Here is a 26,274-nt window from a genome sequence, read left to right as displayed (position 1 = left end):
CACAGGTTCTCAATGGGGTTCAGATCAGGTGAACAAGGAGGCCATGTCATTAGATTTCCTTCTTTTATACCCTTTCTTGCCAGCCACGCTGTGGAGTACTTGGACGCGTGTGATGGAGCATTGTCCTGCATGAAAATCATGTTTTTCTTGAAGGATGCAGACTTCTTCCTGTACCACTGCTTGAAGAAGGTGTCTTCCAGGAACTGGCAGTAGGACTGGGAGTTGAGCTTGACTCCATCCTCAACCCGAAAAGGCCCCACAAGCTCATCTTTGATGATACCAGCCCAAACCAGTACTCCACCTCCACCTTGCTGGCGTCTGAGTTGGACTGGAGCTCTCTGCCCTTTACCAATCCAGCCACGGGCCCATCCATCTGGCCCATCAAGACTCACTCTCATTTCATCAGTCCATAAAACCTTATAAAAATCAGTCTTGAGATATTTCTTGGCCCAGTCTTGACGTTTCAACTTGTGTGTCTTGTTCAGTGGTGGTCGTCTTTCAGCCTTTCTTACCTTGGCCATGTCTCTGAGTATTGCACACCTTGTGCTTTTGGGCACTCCAGTGATGTTGCAGCTCTGAAATATGGCCAAACTGGTGGCAAGTGGCATCGTGGCAGCTGCACGCTTGACTTTTCTCAGTTCATGGGCAGTTATTTTGCGCCTTGGTTTTTCCACACGCTTCTTGCGACCCTGTTGACTATTTTGAATGAAACGCTTGATTGTTCGATGATCACGCTTCAGAAGCTTTGCAATTTTAAGAGTGCTGCATCCCTCTGCAAGATATCTCACTATTTGTGACTTTTCTGAGCCTGTCAAGTCCTTCTTTTGACCCATTTTGCCAAAGGAAAGGAAGTTGCCTAATAATTATGCACACCTGATATAGGGTGTTGATGTAATTAGACCACACCCCTTCTCATTACAGAGATGCACATCACCTAATATGCTTAATTGGTAGTAGGCTTTCGAGCCTATACAGCTTGGAGTAAGACAACATGCATAAAGAGGATGATGTGGTCAAAATACTCATTTCCCTAATAATTCTGCACTCCCTGTATTGTCATTTTGTGATATGTCAGACCAAGAGATATGTGTATTATTGCAAATATAGTGAGAACTACTATTCCAGTAGAAATCTAGATCACCAGATAAGAAGTCCTTGTCTTCAGAGAGAAACTTGATGCTTGTGGATGAGTCCAGGGCACATATTCTAAGACTCAGATAATGTGTATGAATTCTGTGGTTTTCTAATCTCTACGCTTCTAAGTCCACTGCCACAATTTATGATATTCAGGGTTACCTGAAAAACATAGCCATGGCTTGGATAGTCGATATGTCTCTATGGCAAGCAATTAGGGCCTTAATGTAAAGCTGCTATTAATAACACACCAGGGGCAAACCCCCAAGTTCCCGTAGACTCACTGTAAACTTTTAGAAGTCATAGCCTGATTTGCTAGCCTCAGACTTCCTTACTAAGATTAGGAAAGGAATTTCTGGAAGAGCGCTGTCATCATTACATTGCGGGTGGTGATTGTTGCACTCTTGAAGGGTTGAATGACAGAACCACGCATGGCTTAACAACACAGTCTGAACCATGACTGTGTCTTTACCACGCATGCATTTAATACACATGCCTTTACAATGAATTTTGTTGTAAAAGCATGCTTAGTAAAGATATATGTGGTAAACACATCCGTGGTTCTGTTATACAACCCCACTTAACATTAAAAACTACCCTGCTCCCCCCACCCGCCCTGAGGCCTACAACTACCCAACCACCAAAACCTGACCCCAACCCCTCTCCACCCTAATCCCTAAAACCATGCCCCTGTTAAAAAAAAAAATACCCCAATCCCCCCCACTAAAACCCTGGCCCCTGTTCCAAATAAAAACTACCCTCACCACCCCCACACCCTCCCTGAGCCATAAAGCATTCCCCCACACTAAAATATTAATTATCCCCTCCTGAGCCTTACAACATTCTCTCACCCCTAAACTACCCCCTCAAACCCTGGCCCCAGACCTTCCCTGCCCTTAGCTCTTCCTGAACCCCTAAAAACGTAACTACCCCTAAACCCACCACCTGCCCTGAGCCCCAAAACTGCCCCCTCCAAACCCACCCTGCCCTTAAATCCTTGAAAATACCTCCCCCCGCCCTGGACCCTAAAACAGACCCCTGGTCAAAAAACAACCCCTCCAATCTGCCCTGAGACCTAAAGCTGCCCCCCCCCCCCCAAACTGCCCCTTCACCCTCTCCCCCATCCTGAGCCCTAAAACGGCCCCCCCCACCCCCCCAGGGGTGCCCTTTCCTCCCACTCTGTCCTTAAAACTACCTTCACTACCCCCAAACCGCCCCAGCCCAACTTACCCAGCCACCGCATCTGGAGCTCCCTTCCTCTTCCCGCTGTGTGCCTGAACCACGCATTTGCCTGGTTAAGGCACATGCGTGGTTCAGGCTTGCGTTCTTACTGCACGTGTGGTTCCACTGTGTAGAAAAGTCTGATTCCCCTCTCGAAGCCTAGTAAGTATGTGACTGTGTCTGTTTATCACCCTTAATTTTTATTAACAGTAAACACCAGTAGCAAAATACTAGCAAATACAGTGGCAAGCAGGTTGCTCCCATCAAGACAGGTTTGTACCCGTGGGGCCAACTCTATTTTTGGAGTGGAATTTCATGTTTATGATACTTCTTAAGGTCAGGTATGGAATGACTTTATGAATTAGAGGCTTTGCTGTACTCTATACAGTGGCCCAGGTGAGGCTAATTGGCTCTTTCTTCTTATGATATCTCGGGGTACCAGGTAGTGATGTCTGTTCTCACTCATCCTTTTCTCCCTGGCCTGACAACCCTTAGTATCAATATTACACGAGCACTGCTTGCATAAAGGCGTTGTATTTCAGAAGCACAGATTACTATTGTTGTTATATGTGGACAATGGTTTGCTTCATATTCTCCACACAGACTTCGGCTTGGCCATGTTATGAGTAAAATCTAGTTTAGTGGCATGGCGGTCCTCCATGACAAATTGAATTAGTCAGAAATATTACTGCTGATTCCTAAGGTAGCTATGGTACATCTGGATTTCTTGCTGCAATGGCTCACTTGATTATTTCTGTACTTAAGGGCGAAAATATCAAGTGTGGTTATGGATCAGTATAGCCTAACTTTAGAATGGCTAACAAGTCTAAGTGGGTATACAGCTGGTCCTTTTTTTCAGTGGTCTCATTAAAATCAATCCTCACCATATTAGTGTGGGCAGACAGTAAACCCCTGATTAGATGGAAGTGTTACTTCTCCGGTACAAGGGTGTCCTGGAAGTTACTGATCTAGAATTAGACTACTATGCAGCTTAAGCCCATTTGTCCACCTGTTGGTACCACCCAATTCAGTTCTTAGCTGATCTGGTAACGGAGGGAGGTTCTGCCAATCCAATGTCATTACATGCTGGACTCTCCTTAATCCATGCAGTGCACTGCACTGTCATGAGTGATAATTAAAAGTATAATGCAAACAAATAATCCACCATGAAGCTGGGCCACACAACGTATGTATTAAGAGTGCCCCAGAAGAAACATTTTATATCCGTTTACTTTTACTTTAGAAAAAAGTGGGTAGGTGAAATTACCACCCTCCATTAGAAAACATGTATCCTTCAAAAATGAACACTTGGAATTATTAGTGCGAAAAATCTACCATATACCATACATTTACAATTCAAAATCTATTGAAAGACATCCAAAGTAGATCAAGATACAGGGAATGGAGCTAACATATATATAGAAAGTAACAAAAACACATATACACATCTATTTGCAAGGTTCACCACAAACAGTTGTATCTGAACTGTCTGCTATCCAATTTCTGTAAATAGTTGATAGCCAAACAAGAGTCAATGTTTCGGTCTTTCTACATCAGAAGAACATGAGAACCTGCTTAGGACAATCTAGCATTTCCGATCACGACATGATGTTGTAATATGACAGCAAGGTCCACTGTGGCTGCGCTTTGATGAATCCCATTGACATATTGGACTGTGTGCGTCTCCAGACACCAAAAGACTCCATGCCATGACCCGTCCTGTGGCTGATCATCCTTACTGTAGACGTCTTTGAGTAAGCTAAACAAAAAGCATAAAAATTCTCACCGGGACACAGCCCCTTTCCACCAATCTTGTACTCCGGAAAAGGAGCCTGGGTGTCAGCATGCTCACGGTCGTGCTTCCGAAGTTGTTCTACTTCCGAGCTGATTCTGACACTTCTAGGAAAGTGCCCTCTTTCTTGACATGGTTACCTCCATTTTCTGCCTGTTGTCACTGTGTTTGACTGTGTCCACTGGGATCCTGCTAACTTGGACCCCAGTGGTTATGCTCTCTCCTGTAAATTTTGGTAACTGTACCTTTTTCTTCTCACATTTGGCATACTGGCTTTCCCCATGGTGGTCCCTAGTATATGGTACCCAGGGCACTGGGGTATCAGGGTATCCCTATGGGCTGCAGCAGTTACTCTGCTACCCATAGGGAGCCCATGCGAAATATTTTGCAGGTGTGCCATTGCAGTCTGCGCAAAACGGGCGCATGCACCCGTTTTCACTACAGGTCGCTACACCAGGTCACTGTAAGTCACCCTTAGGTAGGCCCTTTCAGCCCAGAAGGCAGGGTGCAGGTACCTGTGTGTGAGGGCACCCCTTAAACTAGCAGAGGTGCTCCCACAAACTCCAGTTCCATTTTCCCGGACCTCATGAGTGCAGGGACGCCATTTTACACATGTACTGGACATAGGTCACAACCTATATCCTGCTACATAATGGTAACTCCGACCCTAGGCATGCTTGGTAACAAGCATGTCTGAATCATACCCCAATACTGTTGCAAGTATTGGAAGTAGGATTACATGCACTCTGGGGGGCTCCTTAGAGGACCACCAGCATTGCTACCACCAGTCTTACAGGGTTTTCCAGCCAGCTCAAGCTGCTGCCACCCCTCAGACATGTTTCTGCCCTCCTGCTGTTTGATCTAATCAAGCTCAGGAAGGCAGAACAAAGGACTTCCTTTGGGAGAGGGAGGTAACACCCTCTCCCTTTGGAAATAGGTGTGACTGGCTTGAGAGGGGTAGCCTCCCCAAGCCACTGGTATGCTTTGAAGGGCACATTCAGTCCACACCGGTTCAGGGACACACAGTCCCTGGTCTGGTGCAAAACTGAACAATGGAAAGGGAAGTGACCACTCCCCCTGTCCTTCACCACCCCAGTGGTGGTGCTCAGAGCTCCTCCAGAGGGTCCCTGGGTTTTGCCATCTTGTTTCCAAGGTTGGCAGGGAACTCTGGGAGCATCTGAGTGGCCAGGCAGGTGACGTCTGAGCCCCCTTCCTGATAGGTGCTTACCTGGCTAGGTGGCCAATCCCCCTTTCGGGCTATTTAGGGTCTCTCTCTTGGGTGGGGGTCCTCAGATTCAGCTTTCAAGATTCCAGCAGAATTCCTCTGTAATAGTCACTTCGACTCTGGCCGTCGGAAACTGTGACTGGACCGTCCAGGACCCGACAATCTGCCTCCAAGAAGAAGAACTCTTCTGCAACATTGTTTCCTGGGCTCCTGCCAGCAACTGGGACATTTCCACCAGCTGTGCATCCACTGACGGCGGTGCATCTTCAGTCTGCACTAGAAGAAAGAAGGAATCTCCCTTGGAGTGAAGAAGTCACTCCCCTGCATCCGCAAGCATCTGCTGCAATCATGACCGGCTGCGTGGATCTCCCCTCAACTTGAGCTGCGTGGATCCTGCATCATGGGTGGTGGTCCGGAGTAGTCCTCTTGGTCCTCTCTGCCAGCTGTCCAACTTTGGTGAGGTAAGCCCATGCCTCAACACGCAGGACAGTACCCCCTGTGCATGCACTGCATCTCTTGCAGCTGCCAAGGCGTGTTTGCATCTACTCCAAGGGATCTTCAGGCGACGTGCAGCTCCAGTCCCCAGCACTCCTTCCTGTGATGCACAGCCCTCTGTGTGGTTCTCCTGCGACGTGGGATCCCTTTCTGTAGTACTCCATGGACTCCTTCTAAGACTTCTGTGTCCCCTATGGGACTCTTGTGGGTGCTGCCTTTGCTCCTGTGAGCTCTCTGTGTCGCTGAGGGTCCGTTCTGACTCCCCTCCTGGGTTGAGTCCTCCTGGGCCTTGCTGGATCCCGGCAGCTCCACTTTTCCACTAACCGCAAATTTGTCTCTGCCAAGTCTTTGTGGTGGAATTCCTGCACCGACACCTGTCTGCAATCTTCACTCCAACATGGGACATCTTCAGCATCCATCAGGAACTCTTGTCCAGCTCCAGGACTGCAGTGCTGACCTGATCTTCATCACTGTCGACCAACTCCTGCAAGTACAGCTGGGTGGGTAGTAGCTCCTACTCCTCCTGGACTCCAGTGTGACTTTTGGACTTGGTCCCCTCTCTTCACAGGTCTTCCTCTCCAGGAATCCACTGCCGGTTTCTTGCAGTCTTGTCTGGATGTCTTCTTTCCTTCCTTGTGGGTGGTTTGGGGAAAATCCAGTGTTTTACTCCTGCTTTCCTGGTGGTATTGTGGTACTTACCTTTGGTCTTTTCTAGTACCCCTAGCTCCCCTCTACACATTCCATAAACGTAGGTGGGAGTCCTGTATTTGCATTCCATTTTTTTTAGTATATGGTTTGGGCTCCCCCTAGGGTCACTATTGACGATTGGTATTTGCACTGTTTTCTAACCTTTTCTATGCCTATTACTATTTACTAGTACATATATTTAGAGTATTACTTACCTCCTATTGGAGGGTTGCCTCTCTAGTATTTTGTGGTATTGTGCAACCAAAAATAAAGTACCTTTTTGTACAACTGAGTGTTTTAACAAAAATGGGATCACAACCATGGCGAAACCGCAAACACAGACAGCCACCTTAACACGCCGACCACCACGGCGGTAGCAAAAAAATACCACGGCGGTCACCGCCAACAGACAGGCGGAAGACAATGTACCGCCCACCTCATCACAACCCGCCAATCCGCCAGCTTTTCCGGGGCGGTACCAACGCCATCAAAAGCACGGCGGAAAGAAAACACAGAAGGGAAACCACTCACCTCTCGACACTCAACGAAGAACCAGGACACCATGGAGCCCGAGTTACAGGTCCTGCCCATGCTGGTCTACCTCCTCATCTACCATGAATACCAAAGGCGGCGGCGACGACCACGGTGAGTACTTCACCTAGTACACAGGCAGGGGGAGGAAAAAGAGAGTGACACACACATGCAACACCCCCACCCACAACAGCGATACACACAAACACATGTAACAACATTACGTTTACACCCCGTAGCCCCCTGGAAGAATGCAAGAACAAAAGGAATTGAGTCAAATCAGTGATATATTAGATGTACGTAACGAATAGAAAAACAGTATTTACAAAAATGTACAATATGTACATAAGGCTGTACATTGTCCTTTCCAAATGTTTGTGGGCCATTGGGCCAAAAATCATGGGCCAAGCCCACACTTGATTCCTGCCTCAATACGGAGAAAACACTGCAAGGGCATCAGGTCGAAAACACACAGGCACCTCAGGGGGACGGGGAAGGGGGGAGCACCTCAGCCGGAAGATGGGACAACGCCACTGCTCCTGGAAGGGGGCTCCATGCCCACAGCGATGTCCTGGGGAGTGCAAAGCCTCAGTCTCCCAGGTGGGTGGTTTGCCCCCGCGATGTACTGGGGAGTGCAAAGCCACAGTCTCTCAAGTGGGTGCTTTGCCCACTGCTTGGTCCTGGGGAGTGCAAAGCCACAGTCTTTCTAGTGGGTGGTTTGCCCACTGCTTGGTCCTGGGGAGTGCAAAGCCACAGTCTCTCTAGTGGTGGTTTGCCCACTGCTTGGTCCTGGGGAGTGCAAAGCCACAGTCCCTCTAGTGGGTGGTTTCCCCACTGCTTGGTCCTGGGGAGTGGAAAGCCACAGTCTCTCTAGAGGGTGGTTTGCCCACTGCTTGGTCCTGGGTAGTGCAAAGCCACAGTCTCTCTAGTGGATGGCTTCTCAACTGGTTCTGGAGGGGGCCTTGTGCCCAGTGTGCTTCATCCTGCCACGGATGGGGTGAGTGGATGCATATCTCCACTGGCTCTGGAGGGGGCCTTGTGCCCAGTTTGCTTCATCCTGCCAAGGAGGGGGTGAGTGGATTCATATCTCCACTGGTTCTGGAGGGGGCCTTGTGCCCAGTGATGCAGCACTTGGGGTGTGGCAGTTCACATTCCCTGACCTGGGTGTCTGAGGCACGAGATTTGCAGGGACCAGGTTGCATGATAGTCCATGGAGGCAGGGCTAGACTCCATCCTACGGTGGCTAAGGCTACAAACTGGTGGTAGTGCCGGTGCTGGTGGGGGTGCTGCCAGTGATGGTGGGAGGCTCCAGCCAGTCTCCTGCAGCCTCGGACGGCTGCCCACTGGTGCTGCTGCTGCTGGTAGTGGCCCTACTGTCAGCAGTGCAGGTGGCTGTGCTTGCGGCGGGGCTGCTGGCGGTGCTGGTCGTGGTGCAGGTGCTGGTGCTGCCAGTGGTGGAGGGAGGCTCCAGCCCTTCTCCTGCAGCCTCGGACGGCTGCCCACTGGGGATGCTGCTGCTGACAGTAGTGGTGCTAGCGGCAGCGCTAGTAGCGGTGCAGGTGGCGGTGCTTGTGGAGGGGCTGCTGGCGGTGCTGCCCTTGGTGGCAGGGCTGGCGGTTGTGCTGGTGGGCACCAGGCCTTCACCTGTAGCCTCCGATGGCTGAAGTGCCTTTCCTTGGGTTTTCTGCCCCTTCCTCACCTTGGCAAATGCTGTTGTGACCTTGGCTCTAGCAGCTGGAGTTTTGGAGGAGGCCTTGCTGGGTGGGTCGTGCTCCTTGCCCTTGCTGCATGCTGTCCCCTTCTTCACCTTGGCAGGTGGCGAAATGGTTTGGTCCTCTGGAGGGGTTGGTGGCACACTGGCTGGGCTGATGGGTCCCCCCTTTGAGCCCCTGTGAGTTGCTGGTTCCACAGCGGACGCCATCTTGGTGGCTGAGGTGCTGGCCTGGGTTCTGGACACCCTGGCCAGAGAGGAAGGATGGGGGGGTATTGGAGAAATCAATGTTTTTTAGGAAAATCTTTTTAGACACACTGGGGCGGGAAGAGGGAGGGTGTTTGGGAGTGGAGGAAGAGGAAGTGGTTGTAGGGGGTGTATGTCTGCTGAGTTTGGGTGAAGGTGCATGAGCTGGATGCTGTTGTGAGGTGGATGGCTGTTGGGTTTGTGGATGCTTGCGTTTGTGTACTTTGGGAGGAGAGGTCACAGACACACTGGGAGAGGACACAGGAGACGTGTGCATAGTTGTGGGGGTGGTGACTGCCATTGAGGGGTGAATAGTGATGAGCGTGCTGGTGATGGAGGTAGTGGATGAGGATGTAGTGCATGCATAAGGCTGTACATTGTCCTTACCAAATGTTTGTGGGCCACTTTGCCAAAAATCATGGGCCAAGCCCACACTTGATTCCTGCCTCAATACGGAGAGAACACTGCAGGGGCATCAGGTCAAAAACACACAGGCACCTCAGAGTGACGGGGAAGAGGGGAGCACCTCAGCCGGAAGATGGGACGAGGCCACTGCTCCTGGAAGGGGGCTCCATGCCCACAGCGATGTCCTGGGGAGTGCAAAGCCTCAGTTTCCCCCGCGATGTACTGGGGAGTGCAAAGCCACAGTCTCTCAAGTGGGTGCTTTGCCCACTGCTTGGACCTGGGGAGTGCAAAGCCACAGTCTTTCTAGTGGGTGGTTTGCCCACTGCTTGGTCCTGGGGAGTGCAAAGCCACAGTCTCTCTAGTGGTGGTTTGCCCACTGCTTGGTCCTGGGGAGTGCAAAGCCACAGTCCCTCTAGTGGGTGGTTTACCCACTACTTGGTCCTGCCGAGTGCAAAGCCACAGTCTCTCTAGTGGGTGGTTTCCCCACTGCTTGGTCCTGGGGAGTGGAAAGCCACAGTCTCTCTAGAGGGTGGTTTGCCCACTTCTTGGTCCTGGGTAGTGCAAAGCCACAGTCTCTCTAGTGGATGGCTTCTCAACTGGTTCTGGAGGGGGCCTTGTGCCCAGTGTGCTTCATCCTGCCAAGGATGGGCTGAGTGGATGCATATCTCCACTGGTTCTGGAAGGGGGCCTTGTGCCCAGTTTGCTTCATCCTGCCAAGGAGGGGGTGAGTGTATGCATATCTCCACTGGTTCTGGAGGGGGCCTTGTGCCCAGTGATGCAGCACTTGGGGTGTGGCAGTTCACATTCCCTGACCTGTGTGTCTGAGGCACGAGATTTGCAGGGACCAGGTTACATGATAGTCCATGGAGGCAGGGCTAGACTCCATCCTACGGTGGCTAAGGCTACAAACTGGTGGTAGTGCCGGTGCTGGTGGGGGTGCTGCCAGTGATGGTGGGAGGCTCCAACCAGTCTCCTGCAGCCTCGGACGGCTGCCCACTGGGGCTGCTGCTGCTGGTAGTGGTCCTACTGTCAGCGGTGCAGGTGGCTGTGCTTGCGGCGGGGCTTCTGGCGGTGCTGGTTGTGGTGCAGGTGCCGGTGCTGCCAGTGGTGGAGGGAGGCTCCAGCCCTTCTCCTGCAGCCTCGGACGGCTGCCCACTGGGGACGCTGCTGCTGACAGTAGTGGTGCTAGCGGCAGTGCTAGTAGCGGTGCAGGTGGCGGTGCTTGCGGAGGGCCTGCTGGCGGTGCTGCCCGCGGTGCAGGTGGCGGGGCTGGCGGTTGTGCTGGTGGGCACCAGGCCTTCACCTGCAGCCTCCGATGGCTGAAGTGCCTTGCCTTGGGATTTCTGCCCCTTCCTCACCTTGGCAAATGCTGTTGTGACCTTGGCTCTAGCAGTTGGAGTTTTGGAGGAGGCCTTGCTGGGTGGGTCGTGCTCCTTGCCCTTGCTGCATGCTGTCCCCTTCTTCACCTTGGCAGGTGGCAAAATGGTTTGGTCCTCTGGAGGGGTTGGTGGCACACTGGATGGGCTGATGGGTGCCCCCTTTGAGCCTCTGTGAGTTGCTGGTTCCACAGCGGATGCCGACTTGGTGGCTGAGGTGCTGGCCTGGGTTCTGGACACCCTGGCCAGAGCGGAAGGATGGGGGGGGTAGGGGAGAAGTCAATGTTTGTTAGGAAAATCTTTTTAGACACACTGGGGCGGGAAGAGGGAGGGTGTTTGGGAGTGGAGGAAGAGGGAGTGCTTGTAGGAGGTGTCTGTCTGCTGAGTTTGGGTGAAGGTGCATGAGCTGGATGCTGTTGTGAGGTGGATGGCTGTTGGGTTTGTGGATGCTTGCGTTTGTGTACTTTGGGAGGAGGGGTCACAGACACACTGGGAGAGGACACAGGAGACGTGTGCATAGTTGTGGGGGTGGTGACTGCCATTGAGGGGTGAATAGTGATGAGCGTGCTGGTGATGGAGGTAGTGGATGAGGATGTAGTGCATGCAGGTGTGAGTGGAGACGCTACTGGGAGGGAGGTGGACGAGGAGGGGCACACAGTGGAGGCAGTGGATGTTGGTGTGTCTGCATGGGGATGGTGCTTGTGTGAGTGCCTGTGGGATGATGTGTGGTGCTTATTTTTGCCTGAGCCACTTCTGTGTGTTGATTTGGGTGAATGCTGGTCTGAAGGTGTGCTTGGGATAGGCTGGGGTTGAGGGGATTGGGACTGGGCAGAGGAAGTTAGAGGGGGGAGGCTAGAGACGGGAACAATGGCTGCCATCAGTCCGGAGCCTGAAATGCTCTCTGTTGGGCCGCCATGCCAGAGTGAATGCCCTCCAGATATGCATTTGTTTGTTGCAAATGTCTCTTGACACCCTGGATGGCATTCAGAATGGTTGACTGCCCAACAGTGAGGGATCTCAGGAGGTCAATAGCCTCCTCATTGAGGGAAGCAGGGCTGACTGGGGCAGGGCCTGAGGTGCCTAGGGCGAAGGAGATGCCCACCCTCCTGGGTGAGCGGGCACGGGAAACACGCTGAGGGGCTGTTGGGAAGGGCAGTGCTGGTAGGGGGTGGCGGCTGTACCTGTTGTTTGGGTCGGCACAAAGGTGTCCACCACCACCAGGGAGCTTCCATCGGAGGAGTCGCCGCTGTCTGTGGACTCCCCTCCTGTCCCCTTCGTGGTGCTCCCCTCGCCCTCTGTCCCACTGGTGCCCTCAGCGTCAGTGGATTAGACCTCCAGGCCCATGTGGGATGCAGCTCCCTCAGTCGCCGGTGCCTCTGCTCCTCTGCCAGATGATGCTAATGCACACAAGGACAGGGTGACAAAAAAAAAACGGGGTGGAAGACAGAGGATACACTTGGTCAGTGCCAGCAACACTACTACCGTTGGCGTACACAACACACAGGGAGCAGCCCTATGCACTAGGCCATGCCCAAACATTTACTAAGATAGTCACCAGCCCATGGGGTACAATGCCTAACGCCATTAGCTGCACACCTGAAACTCATAGGACCCTGCCCAGTAGTAGATGCCCACTAACACTATTGGGGTAGGAGTGCTTCAGAGCCTACCCAACAAGGGACCTACCCTGCCATTTTTGCCCTGGCCTAGGGGCACCCATAGCCCACATCCCCCACCCAGGTACATCTTAATGGACGCAAAGTCAGGATTCAGAATCTGTACTCACCCCCTTGTGGCTGCTGTGATGCCTTCAAGTGCCCATCCAACTCCGGATATGCCACCGCCAGGATGTGGAACATCAGGGGTGTCATGGTGCGACGGGCACCCCTTCCTCGTTGGGAGGCCAGCCCCAGCTGGGCCTCCGCCGTCTTCTTTGCCCAGCGGCGCAGGTCCTCCCACCTCTTGCGGCAGTGGGTGCTCTGCCTGTCAAAGACCCCCAGGGTCTGCACATCCTTGGCGATGGCACGCCAAATACCCTTTTTCTGGTGGGCGCTGACTTGCATGGAAAAGACAACAGAAAAGGGAATTAGTCAATCGTCCAGGCCGTCAGTAATGGCCACCATATCCCTCCCATTCCTGACACACATACATTGACCACCTTACATGCAGCACCCTGGCCAGGACGCTTCTGTCTCTCCATACATTCATGGCCCACGCATCATGCTCACAGTGTACTCACCTGTTTGTAGGACCCCATCCACCAGTTTCTCCATCTCCTCCGCAGTGAAGACAGGGTCCCTTTCCCCAGACACATGAGCCATTGTCGCTTCCAGACCCAGGTCCCAGCAGCACTTGCAGTGTAGGTCCTCTCCTGTTGAAGGTCAGGTAGCAAGTGAGTGAACAGATGGAAAATGGCGGTGATGTCCGTGGTGGTGCGTACCGTCACCACCGGCGTACATCGCCATTGGCTCCTGGAACCCAAGGGCCCGATGATAACCAATGCAAAGTTGTGCGGCGGTCTTCGACCGCCTACCGCGACGGCACACAACGCCAGCGTAATTACCTCATTTCCACTTGTCCCTCCTCACAGGTCAGGCAGCCACCATTTCAGGGGTGCACAGGGCATGGCACCTAACTGTGTCACAGCAGACATTGGCACAGCAATTGTTTGTCGGATTCACATCTTGTTTCTAAAGTAAACAAATCATCATTAGTGCAATAGATGTGGGAGTATGACCGTCTGCTCACCGTTTTCTTCCATAGACTTCAACCGCTGAGGCTGAATATGAGATGGCGGCATCCTCTCGTGTACAGACCCCTGGTGGACCTAGCGACAATGGAGGACAGACACATTATCATAACCTACAGACTTGATCATGCCACAATCATAGAACTGTGTGCCCAATTGGAGCCAGACCTGATGTCAGCTATCCGCCAACCCACAGGTATCCCCCCTCTAGTGCAGGTCCTGTCAGTGCTCCATTTTCTGGCTAGTGGTTCCTTCCAAACAACAGTGGCCATGGCATCAGGGATGTCCCAGCTAATGTTCTCCAACGTGTTGACCAGAGTGTTTTCAGCCCTGAAGAAACACATGCGCAGCTACATCGTGTTCCCCCAGGTGGAGGATTTGGCCACAGTGAAAGCTGACTTTTATGCCTTGGGACATATCCCCAACATCATTGGTTCCACTGATGGTACACATGAGGCATTTGTGGCATTCCCCCACCCCCCCGGAGAAATGGACAAGTTTTCAGGAATAGAAAAAGCTATCACTCTATGAATGTGCAGATGGTGTGTTTGGCGGACCAGTACATCTCCCATGTGAATGCCAAATATCTTGGCTCTATGCATGACGCCTTTATCTTGAGAAATATCAGCGTCCCACATGTGATGGGCCAACTCCAGAGGCACCGGGTGTGGCTAATAGGGGAGCCCAAGATCCCCACACAATATGAGTAGGTGTCTGGGTATAGGGTTGTCCCTAAGGGTGAGTGTGTGAATAACCGGTATCCCTCGATATTTGCAGGTGACTCTGGTTACCCCAACCTCTCATGGCTACTGACCCAGTGAGGAATGCCAGAACAAGGGCAGAACAAAGTTACAATGAGGCACATGGGCATACAAGGAGGATTATAGAAAGGACCTCCTAAAGGCCAGGTTCCGGTGCCTCATCTGACAGGGGCCTTCCTGTACTACTCATCGTTGCATGTTGCACAACCTGGCCTTGAGACGTCAGGTGCCTGTTCTGCAGGAGGATGTGCCTGGAGATGGTCTTGTGGCAGCAGTGGAGCCTGTGGACAGTGAGGAAGAGGAGGCAGAGAAAGAAGGTGTTGACAACAGAAGCAATATAATTTAGCAGTACTTCCAGTGACACACAGGTAACACACTGTAAGTTCACTCTACATTTCAGTTTTCTGTTGGACATTGTACATGGCAGCCTGTTTCCCTATGTCTATGGTATCACTGTACCCTTTGGCATCTCTATTTTCAGTTCTCTGTGCCCCACTCTGGCTCCTGCTACGTGTAATGCTGCCCACCAAAGGTCATTCCAAAATATATTACACTGTACATTTGAGTTGCAATGCTTTGATAATGTTGTACTAATACATATGTGAATCATTTGACAGGCTCCAGATTAGGGTGTTTATTTAAGTGCTCATAAGTAGAGGGGGATGTGCAATGGGTTGGGCTGATGGTGAGAAAGTCTATGGTAGAGTCCAGTCTCTTAGTATCACAGGTGCGTTGTCCAGTGAGGCATAGGAAGGGGAGTAATGGCGATTCAAGGTGGACAGGATGACAGAGTGGGGCAGAAGGGTGACAATCAGGAGAATCTTATTTCCTAGCGGGGGTCTTGGCAATGTTCTCTGACTTCTGTCTGGATCGCACGGACCGTTTGCGGGGTGGTTCTCCTTCTGCAGGGGGTAGGATGCTGATGGCCTGTTGTTCCTGTGGCGGGGCCTCCTGTCCACTAGCGCCTGCGGAGGTGGAAGGCTGTTCATTGGTTTGGCTAGTGTCAGGCGCCCGTTGTTGTGCCACTGCCTCCCTCATGGTCTTGCCTGTGTCAGCCAGCACCCCTGCAATGGTGACCAGGATGGTGTAGATGTTGTTTAGGTCACCCCTGATACCCAGATACTATCCCTCCTGCAGGCGCTGGGTCTCCTGCAACTTGGCCAGTATCTGGCCCATGGTCTCCTGGGAATGGTGGTATGCTCCCAGGATGTTGGAGAGTGCCTCGTGGAGAGTGGGTTCCCTGGGCCTGTCCTCCCCCTGTCGCACAGCAGTCCTCCCAGCTTCCCTTTTGTCCTGTGTCTCTGTCCCCTGAACCGTGTACTCACTGCCACTGACCCAGCCCCCTGATCGTCCTGTGTTTGTGGGGTTGCCTGGGGTCCCTGTAGTGGTGGACACACTGCTGATTGACATGTTCTGGGGACAGTGGCATGGGCCCGCTGGGTGGGTGCTGTGCTGGTGTTTCCTCAGGGGGGGTGGCTCTTTGGTGGGTTGGGACTGTGGCAGGGGAACCGACTGTCCAGAGGTCCTAGATGGGCCAGGTTGGTCATCGTGATTCAGGCATGCAGAGCTGCTGTTGTCACTGTGGGCCTCTTCGGTGGGGGGACTGGATGTAGCTGGCCCCTCCTCTCCGGTGACTTTGAGTATGGGTCCTGTGGGAATGCAAATGCAGTGTTATTGTATCTGCGTGTGCCATCTTGTGCATGGGTGTGTTTCCCTGTATGATTGTGATTTCCCTGTCAGCTTGGCCTTGTGTATGTGGTGATTTTGTGGGCTGGGTGAGTCTCTCTACTGGGCATGCTATGGTGATGGTTGTCCATGCAGGTCTGTGTTGGGAGTCCATGCATTGGTGTTACATGCAGGGCTTGGTATTGGGATGGGTGGGTTGTGATGGTGGGGTATGTGTGAGGTGGTGGAGTGATGGGTGTGAGGGTCGGTGTAGGAGTTTGAGATGGCATGCAGGTAGGGTGGGAGGGATAAAGTAGTAAAGATTTGACTGACCAGAGTCCAGTCCTCCTACTACTCCTGCGAGGCCCTCAGGATGCATTATTGCCAAGACTTGCTCCTCCCATGTTTTTAGTTGTGGGGGAGGAGGCAGGGGGTCTACCGCCAGTCCTCTGTACTGCTACCTGGTGTCTTGCAACCACGGAACACACCTTCCCCCGTAGGTCGTTCCACCGCTGCCTGATGTCATCCCTTGTTCTGGGGTGCTGTCCCACGGCGTTGACCTTGTACGATTCTCCGCCATAGCTCCATCTTCCTAGCAATGGACGTCTGCTGCACCTGTGATCTGAATAGCTGTGGCTCTACCTGGATGATTTCCTCCACCATGACCCTTAGCTCCTACTCTGGAAACCGATGGTGTATTTGGGGTGCCATGGATGTGGTGTGAGTGATATGTGTGAGTGATATGCGTGAGGATGTGTGGGGTGATGTGTTGGGGTGTATGCTGTGATGTGCGTGGATGGTTGTATGGGTGATGGTGTTCTGTGGCTCAGATTGAGTGTGTGCTCCTGGCTTGTGTATCTCTGTGTTGGCAATCTTGTTTTTCGTTGAAAGGGTTGTGGGTAATGTGGGTGTGGTGTGTTTTATAGTGGTGTGAGTGTGTGGGTGTGGTGTGTGTATATGTGTCAGGTGTGCTCCTGGCTTGTGTATCTCTGTGTTGGCATTCTTATTTTTTGTTGAAAGGGTTGTGGGTAATGTGGGTGTGATGTGTTTTATAGTGGTGTGAGTGTGTGGGTGTGGTGTGTGTACATGTGTCAGGTGTGTGTGTAGTTTGAATTGTCCAATGTGGTGGTGTTTTGGAAATATGTGTGTATTTTGAGCTCGGCGGTGTGTACCTCCAATGGTTTACTGCGTTTAAAAGACCGCCGCCTTGATTCATGGGTCCTGATACTGTGGGCGTATTCCTGTTGGCGTAACAGTGTGTGTTTTTCTATCGCCAGTTTATCACTGACATTTGGGCTGGCGGACTTTTGTGGGTGTCTGTATAGTGGCGGAATTCTCAGCCACGGGCACGGTATGTTGGCGGCCTTCAGCACGGCGGTAGGTGGCATTTACCACCAGGGTTGTAATGAGGGCCTAAATGTTTTTTTACTTCCCTTCATCCAGCGGCCGACGAGCTGAGGGAGCGTCGTAGCTCTAGGCCTCCCTCTGCTGAGTTTGTCTCTGGGCCGACTCCGTACCTCCCTGAGTTTTCGGGAGCCTGCGCAACTCCTGCCCTCCTAAAAGAGTTGTATGAGACCATGTGCCTCATTTTTGGCAGCCCACTGAAGCGCTTTTGGGCCCTGTTGAGTCGGAAGAGGCCCCTTTGGGAGCACACAGGGATCCATTCTTGGACCCGGGGCAGCGTCTGTTGTACCACCTCGACCTTCCTCAACACTGGTCTTAATGCCGATGCCCTCAGCTTCGCCCGTGCTCACGGGCGACTCTGTCCCCATTCTCATTGCTGACTCCAACACGGTACCGGATCGGCATTGTGCGACGCTGACTCCAGCAGGAGCCTGGCCTCCTATGTCGGAATCCTGATTTTTTTTTTCCCTATGGGTTAGGTTATGGTGAGGAAGAGGAGGGGTCGCTGGACGCTTTGGAATACCAGCTCCAAGACTCTACAGATTGCGGTACAGACTTCGGTTAAGTCAGTGGTCCGAATACCTCCCCTGATGCTGGTATGCCTTTTCCCAATCCCGTGGCTTCGGAAAAGGGAACGTCATATTCTGTGGTGGTGCAAAGAGCAGCTGAGGTCCTGGACCTTGAGTTGCCATCGGTGGCAGTCAGGACTAACCCCCTGACAGAGGTGCTTCAACCTGGAACTTCATCCTTCGAACCTCTGCTCCCCTTCAATGAAGCCCTTACAGATGTAATACTGGGTACCTGAACCAAACCCAGCACAGGGGCTCCTGTGAAGAGGACAATCATCCACCGCCATCTCTCTGCTCTGGACGATCAAAGGTTTCTTATCCCTTGGGGGCTTGGTTATCCAAGTCTCTACATCCCATGGCGCGTTCCCTTCCGCACCCCCCAGATAGGTCATCCAAGAGGCTGGACACACTTGGGCAGAAGATGTTATCTTCCACCAGCCCAGCATTGCGGGCAATGAACTGCATGCCTTTTGGACCGTTATTCCCACATGCTGTGGGATATGGTTGTGCAAGAGATGCCAAAGTTCCAGGAGGAGGCCCAGACTGTACTTTCTCAAGCAGTTGCTGGTGGGAAAGACGCAGCAAAGTTCACGATCTGATGGGGACTGGGCACGACCAACTCACTGGGCAGAGTGGTTTCATCAACAGTGGCCCTGAGGTGCCATGTCTGGTTGAGGACATCTGGCTGTTTTGGGGATATCCAAGCCAATCTTATGTAAATGCTCTTCGATGGCACCTGTCTTTTCAGGGAAACAGCTGACTCAATCCTTGTGTGCTTCAAGGAATTGGCGGCCCCTCATCCCCCTTAGTTTGCCTTTCTCCCCTTTTGTGGCTATGGAAGAAGCACCAAACCGTGTCCATTCCCGTCCAGCCACCGTGCTGCGCATGTTGCCCATCTTCTGTGTGGCTGGAGACGTGGGATTCACCGACCTCGTGGATCAGGGAGCCAGCGGTCTGGCAGGTCCTCCTCACCACCATCCCTAGAACAACAGGGTATTTCCCTGGTGGTTCACCATCTGGTAGGCTCTCTGAACGTCAGAGAGTCGAACACAGTTGAAAATGCTCAGTCAATCACGATTGGTGTCTCCATCCGGAGGTGGCGCAAGGTCTCTTTTGGCAGTAGGGAGAGCCTTGGTTAGACCTGTTTGCCTCGCCAGAGACCGCGAAATGTCAGCAGTATTGCATGTTGGAGTTTCCAATGTAGCAATCGCTCGGAGACGCTTTTTGTCTCAAGTGGATCTCATGCCTCCTGTACGCCTTTTCGCCCATGTCACTTCTGCCGGAGTTCTCAAGAAGATCAAGTACGACCGGGCACACTTATTCCTCGTTGCTCTGGACTGGCCAGTCAGGTGTCCCAAGCTACTAAGCATGGCCATCGATCCTCCGATCAGGCTGTCCCTTCGGGAGGATCTTATGTTGCAGCAGCAGGGGAGAGTTCTCCACCCGAACCTGTCCAGACTCTGCCTTCCTGTGTGGAGATTGAGCGGCAACAGTTGACAGCTTTTGAACTTCCGGCCAAAGTCTGTAAGGTAATCCTGGCAGACCGGTGCCCCTCCACTAAAACGGTACACACCTATCGCTGGAAGAAATTTGTGGCATGGTGTACTGACAAGTCTGTTGACCCCCTTTCTGCCCCTCTCACTGAGGTCCTATTGTTTATTCTTTCTCCGGACCAGCAGGGCTCTGCTATGGGCACCCTCAAAGGGTATTCATCTGCTATTTCTGTGTTGTTGAGGTTGCCTTACCAAACTTCTTTAAGTCTCCTATTATACATAGGTTCCTCAAAGGCCTTACTCATATGTTTCCTTCTTCCCCATCCATTATACCCAATGGGATTCGAATTTGGCTCTGGCATTCCTGATGTGTGCTCCATTTGAGCCACTTCGCAATTGAGCTCTCCTGCTTCTCACCTTGAAAACAGCCTTCCTAGTAGCTCTTACTACTGTGCACGCAGTGAGTGAGCTGCAGACATTGGCTTCTAAGCCACCCTACCTTTCCATCTATCCTGACAAAGTAGTGCTTTGCACTAGAGCCTCCTTTTTGCCAAAAGTGGTCACGACCTTTCATGTAGACCAATCCATCACCCTGCCTACTTTTTACCCACTCCCACATCCATCTAAAGATGAAGAGAGATTCCCTTGGACCCAAAAAGAGTGTTGGCGTTCTACCATGTTCATACAAAAGAGTTCCTGATGGATGATCAACTCTTTGTTAGGTATGTGGGGGCGCAGAAAGGTCGGTGGTGCTCCAGATGGGTCGTACTCTGCATTAAAATGTGGTACTCTCTGGCCTAGAGGCAACCTACTGAGGGTTTGCATGCTCAGTCTACCAGAGCTACAGGTGTGACCACTGCATTAGCAACCAGAGTTCAAGTCCTTGACATCTGTCAGCCGGCACTGTAAGCATCTCTGCACGCATCAACCAAACACTACTGCCTGGACAGTCAGGTCCATAGAGACTGGCACTTTGCCCGTTCGGTCCTGCAGGACTTTCTAGTATGATCTTAGTTTGCAGACCTACCTCAGGGGATGATATTGTTTGGGTAGCTATTCTTAGGTAAGGTATCTGCAAGTAGATGTCTCTATCAGTCGGACAAGTTGCTTACCTTCAGTAACGCCTTATCTGGTAGAGAGAATATCTAGTTGCAGAATCCTTACTGACCGACCTATCCTCCCTGCTCTGCAAACAGATTTCTAGGGACAGGCACTCTCCTTTCAGGGCCTTAGTTTTCACACAGTTATCAGTGTTCCTCACGGCTCTGTGCTTCTGGCATAGTAAGTCGTGTAAGAAACGTACATCAGCGCACCGCGTGGAGCCTAAATAGGACCCGCAATGTCAAACCCGGCATGGCAAGTAACGGTACTGCTCAAGAAAAACTCTGGATCAGACTGACGCCTGAGGGAAATTCTAAGATAAGGAATCTACAACTAGATATTGTCTTTAGCAGATAGGATGTTACCAAAGGTTAGTAACTTGTCCTTCAAGATGCTCGTTGGGGCCCAGGACTTGTGTGCCCTAGACTGTGGAGACAGGGTGGTACAGTTGGACCTGCAGGACGCATATTTCCACATCCCTCTCCTGCAGGCCCACAGCTGCTATCTGCAATTCACAGTGAAGCATGCTGTTCACAGTGATGGCAGTGTCTGCAGCACATCTTTGGAGACCACAAATTCCAGTCTTCTGAGATGCTGGTTATTGGAGACTAGCGTGCACCAGGAAATTGTCAACCACCTCCAAACAACGGCAATCCACCTCACCTCATTGGGGTTCACTGTCAACATGCTGTAGCGCACATGACTCCAAGGCAGATACCTTAAGTGGAACCATTCTGGACACAGTGAAGACTGCAAAAGACCTGCAGTGGTGGCCACTGGACTTCGATTGGGTCAAAGTCAGACCGTTCAGCTTACCGCACCCAGAACTAACAGTGGTGACCAATGTGTCACTTCTGGGTTGGGGTGGCCACTTGGGAAAGGCATCTGGTCTCTGGCAGCACCCATCACAGTCCCATTTGGCTGACACCAAAAACTGTATCCAGAGATAAAGTAGGAACCTTATGTGGTAGAGTTTTAGTATGTGATAAACTGTCAATAACCAATGGTTGTGGTTTGTTAACATAATTTAAATATCAATCACAGCAATGTGCGGTACCTCTTATGAAATTTGTAAGAATCCAGTCTCAGTTTTCAACTACACAACCCATTCAAATATAGTTTTGGTTTATCAAAAATCAAAGCATTTATTGTTGTGAAAGTAAAATATGCTATTATAGTTTTTCATAGGTCAAACAATCAATTCATTGTAATTCATCTGTCAAATCACATCATTTATTATTGTGCAAACATCATGAATTATTATAGCTCTTCACAGGTCAAGCCAATTTATGACAATCAATTCATTGTAGTTCGTCCGTCATGTTATTATAATCAAGCCATGATTCAAGCCAACCAAGCCAGCCAACACGTGTTTCGTCTCGGGACAATGTTTTCTTATATCCCAAACGACTTCTTCAGGGCTTAAAAGATTTATATAGGCAGGTTGAATAAAAATTAATTAATGAAACCAAAATGCTCCAACTTCAAATTACAAAAAAGTCTTCAAAGGTCCCAAAGAGAAAGGTATTAACAGGATCTAGTGAAATCAGAAAGAGCAACCTTAAACTAAAATGATGTATAAGATATGTGAAAAATCAAAACACCAACGGGGCATCCCCCACCTCAAAACAACCAAAATAACCCTAGAAAGGTTTTTTTTTTGCTAACGTCATGCATTGATATAACACCATGATAAACATCACCCAATATCCTCCTCCGAGTAATAAGTGAGAACCCTTTTGTGTCTAAATTGCACCTATGTATTGCATGCCATCCATAAAAAGTATATAAAAAATAGCCAATCTTCCCATCAATTAATGGTGCATTAATCAAACGCATCAAACGCATTAGCTGCGTATATCTTAGTAAATATCTACTCACCACTCGTCTTTATTTGTTTGTCTCTATTATTTAAAACAACAACAACAAACAAGTCCCAGTGAAATAACTCATGTTACAATCAAAGTCCTGTTTTCTTCAAATGAAAGTAATTACACAAAAAATACCTTCGTTAAGTCCTCCAATCAAAAAAGATTTCCATCACAGTTTATACACAGAATATTCCAATGTCACTCTAAAATGTAAAATATATTAGCCGTTAGTTATCATCCAAAATGCCAGTAGTCGCTATAATGAACTGCCCTGGCTTAAGAAGGACTGCTGACCTGAAAACCCCACAGAGAAGAAGGAAGATGACAACTGCTTTGGCCCCAACCCTACCTTCCTGTCTCCTGAGTCAAAAAACCTGCAACAGCGACGCATCCTGTGGGCCCAGTGACCTCTGCCGACTCAGAGGACTGCTCTGCAACTCCAAAGTACCAGGAAACTCCCCTGTCTAAAGCAACAAGAAGAAACCATCTTTAAAGGGACTCACACCTCTCTCCGGAAGAGTGAGTCCCTATCACTCTGCACTCTACGCCCCTGGCCCGTGTCCAGAGAAACCAAGGCCGCAGAGAGGACCCCTAGGCGACTCTGACGATGTGTCCACCCTGAGCCGACCTCTCTGCACCCCAACGACGATGCCCGCAGAGGGAATCCAGAGGATCCCCCTAACCACAACTGCCTGGTAACAAAGAAACCAGACACTTGGGAGAAGCACTGCACCCGCAGCCCCCAGGCCTGTGAAGAACTAACCACCGGTGCAGCAGTGACCAGCAGGCAGCCCTCATCCTTGCCACGTCAGTGGCTGGCCCAAGAAGCCCCCCCGTGCCCTGCCTGCATCATCTGAGTGACCCCCGGGTCCCTCCATTGATTTCTATACAAAACCTGATGCCTAGTTTGCACACTGCACCTGTCCGCCCCTGTGCCACTGAGGGTGTATTTTGTGTGCCTACCTGGGAACCCCCATTGCTCTACAAAAACCCCCTGGTCTGCTTCCCGAGGACGCAGGTACTTACCTGCTAGCAGACTGGAACTGGAGCACCTCTAGTCTCCATAGGAGCCAATGTTATTTAGGCCCCTCTTTGACCTCTGCACCTGACCAGCACTGTGTTGCTGGTGCTGGTTGTTTGGGGTTGACTTGAACCCCCAACGGTGGGCTGCCTATACCCTGGAGAATTAACTTGTAAGAGCTTTACTTACCTCAAAAACTAGCCTGTACTTACCTCCCCTAGGAACTGTTGAATTTTGCACTGGGTCCACTTTTAAAATAGCTTATTGCCATTTTATGCCAAACTTTGTACATTACTGTTTTGATTTAGTTATATCTATACCTATGCAAAGTACCTTACATTTAATTTACTTTACTGCAATTTGACTCTTGTGGTTCTAAAATAAATTAAGAAAATATAATTTTTCTATATAAAAACCTGTTGGCCAGGAGTTAAGTCATTGAGTGTGTGCCTGTGTGTGTACAACAAATGCTTAACACTACACTCTACTAAGTCTAACTGCTCGACCCCCACTACCACAAATGGAGCATTAGTATTATCTATTATTGCCTCTGTCAAGCCTCTTGGGGAACACCTGGACTCTGTGCACACTATCTATCACTTTGAGATAGTATATACAGAGCCAGCTTCCTACAAATACTGACCAGCTAGTCCTTATCTTTATTGAATTTGCGACCTTCAGTTTTATACATTACTGCCATACTGTTGCTGGCTTAAGCTCTCTTAATTGAAACAATTAGTTTTATAAAGCTGACCACTTATTTTGATAAGGGTTGCAGTATTGAACGACATCCTACAACATTAGATCTACTTGATAGTTTCTCAGTGCTTTTATGAATCTTCAGTAAAATGTAAAATGCTTATATCCTGAAATCAGATTAGTTGAGAAATAAATACTCTTTTTTTTTCATATAGCCAGTCGTCCTCAATTGCATGTTTTGAAACTGCACGGTTTAAGGATCCTATAAATGCTGTACTGTTACGTGCAATGTTTTGTTTTTACACAGTTCTTGATCATTCATTTGCCTTCACATTTTGCATCACATCTGGCATTTTTTTCAAAGGCTCTAATGCTTTAGACTCTGATTTTGTCAAATTATAGTTCATATAACCCTTTTTGCTAAATCTAGTTCTGGTAGGATCACATTTCTAGAAGTAATTACCACTTTAAATTAGTAGGCTTGTATGTGGAAAAAGAGTTAAAGGCAGATGTACCCTCTTTTCATCCTTTATTGGATTAGGCTTGTAATTACTAAAATACAACTATTTCACATAAACTAATCAGAAAGAAAGGATAGAACCCTAGTTTTGTAGTGAAATAGTAATTTCCGTGTGTATGTACAAAGGACAAATCTTCACTAATAATAATCACTAGTAGCTCAGTCAGAATGTACAAAGATAAAAATGTGGTATAGAATAGATTATGTGGTAGTTACTTTCTACCACTCGCAAAACTGGTGGTCTACTGGGTGTGAAACCAACCCTGTCTGTCCTGCCTCTTCTAACTCTGTGTTTGTTAATTTGAGCTTTACTTTAAACAAGGTTGATTTGAAGTTGATTACTAAAACCTAGAGTGGAGCTTCTTTGACGATTTTAATCTCTTTCCATTTCTGACCCAGTATTAGGAACTACTAGTCCCAGTCTGTCTCTACCTGGGCCTTTCAGTTGGGTGTTACATATGTAAATGCTGTTAAGTTCAAACCATTCAGTAAGATAATTATGTGCTTGAGTCCGCCCTGCTTGTTTGGTCTTGGAAGAATAAATGAATATTTGTTTTTGGAGAAAAAAAATCAAACCTGTAAAAAAATATTTCATATGACTACTGTGTAGAATTTACAAATTTAATAAAATGAAATCAAAACTTTGTGTTCACCCATAATCATTTGTGTGCTCTTTGCTACATTCTTTTGATATAATGGATATGGTTTGCAGGCTGAGTATGGTGCTCACTGGGAAGTAAACATTTCCCATTTAAGTTAGGTAGCCAGTTGATAAGATTATGCTGCACTGTACCTGCGCTATCACAGATTTCCTTTGTTCTGTTACTCATAGATAGTCGTTGTGGTAAAAGCTGCACCCCTTTAGAATGGAAATTACAAAAGAATAACAACAGAAATACTGGATTTATCCTTATTCTCGCAAGGCAAATGGGATTTCAAGGATTGTGTTTTTTTTATACTCTTATTCTGTTTTCAATGTCTTCTTCAAAATATGCTTCCTTATTTTACAAATACCTTATTTTGTTTTTCTTCTTGTAGCTGAAGAGATGGATCTTTTGAATGCTAGTTTGCAAGAAGGAAGTGATTTGCCATACGCATGGAACCCTGGTACTTTGTTGCATTATGGAAGAGCAGAACTGAAAACATCTGATCATAGGTTAAATATGAACTTGTGTCCAATACTGAATATTTTTAATAATTGTTTGTTACAAGCCAATTCAATGTTTTAATGTTTATTTGCATGTTTATTTTTAAGGCCGGTTGTTGCACTTATTGATGTAGATATATTTGAGGTTGAATCAGAGGAGCGGCAGAAGATTTACAAGGAAGTGATTGGAACACATGGGCCACCTGATGGAACTATAATGGTATCACTCCACAGTTCCAATCCAGAAGATAACTATTTTGATGATGCTTTAATTGATGAACTTCTGCAACGATTTTCAGCTTATGGAGAGGTCATTCTTATAAGGTAATTCTCTAATATTCTTGATTTCTTGGTATCAGAACTCTTTCAGTATCAACCCACATGCTTCATAGAATCAAAAGATAAACCAATGAGTTTTTACCTGAAATTTATCAGCTGTGAATATTTATAC

The 26,274-nt window shown here is 49.5% G+C and overlaps 1 protein-coding gene across 8 annotated transcripts in view; it reads left to right on the top strand.

The window, feature by feature from the left end:
* Positions 1-26,274, top strand: part of SYNJ1 (synaptojanin 1) — a 767,318-nt gene that overhangs the window by 389,961 nt on the left and 351,083 nt on the right. For all 8 annotated transcript variants that reach the window (XM_069204034.1, XM_069204040.1, XM_069204035.1 and 5 more), the window contains 2 exons: positions 25,715-25,832; positions 25,932-26,147. In XM_069204034.1, the coding sequence (XP_069060135.1) occupies positions 25,715-25,832; positions 25,932-26,147 (334 nt within the window). The remainder of the gene's footprint in view (positions 1-25,714; positions 25,833-25,931; positions 26,148-26,274) is intronic.

This window comes from Pleurodeles waltl, chromosome 8 (assembly GCF_031143425.1).
Source record: "Pleurodeles waltl isolate 20211129_DDA chromosome 8, aPleWal1.hap1.20221129, whole genome shotgun sequence".
In the NCBI taxonomy this organism is placed as follows: Eukaryota; Metazoa; Chordata; class Amphibia; order Caudata; family Salamandridae; genus Pleurodeles; species Pleurodeles waltl.
This window is presented reverse-complemented; position numbering and strand designations above follow the sequence as displayed.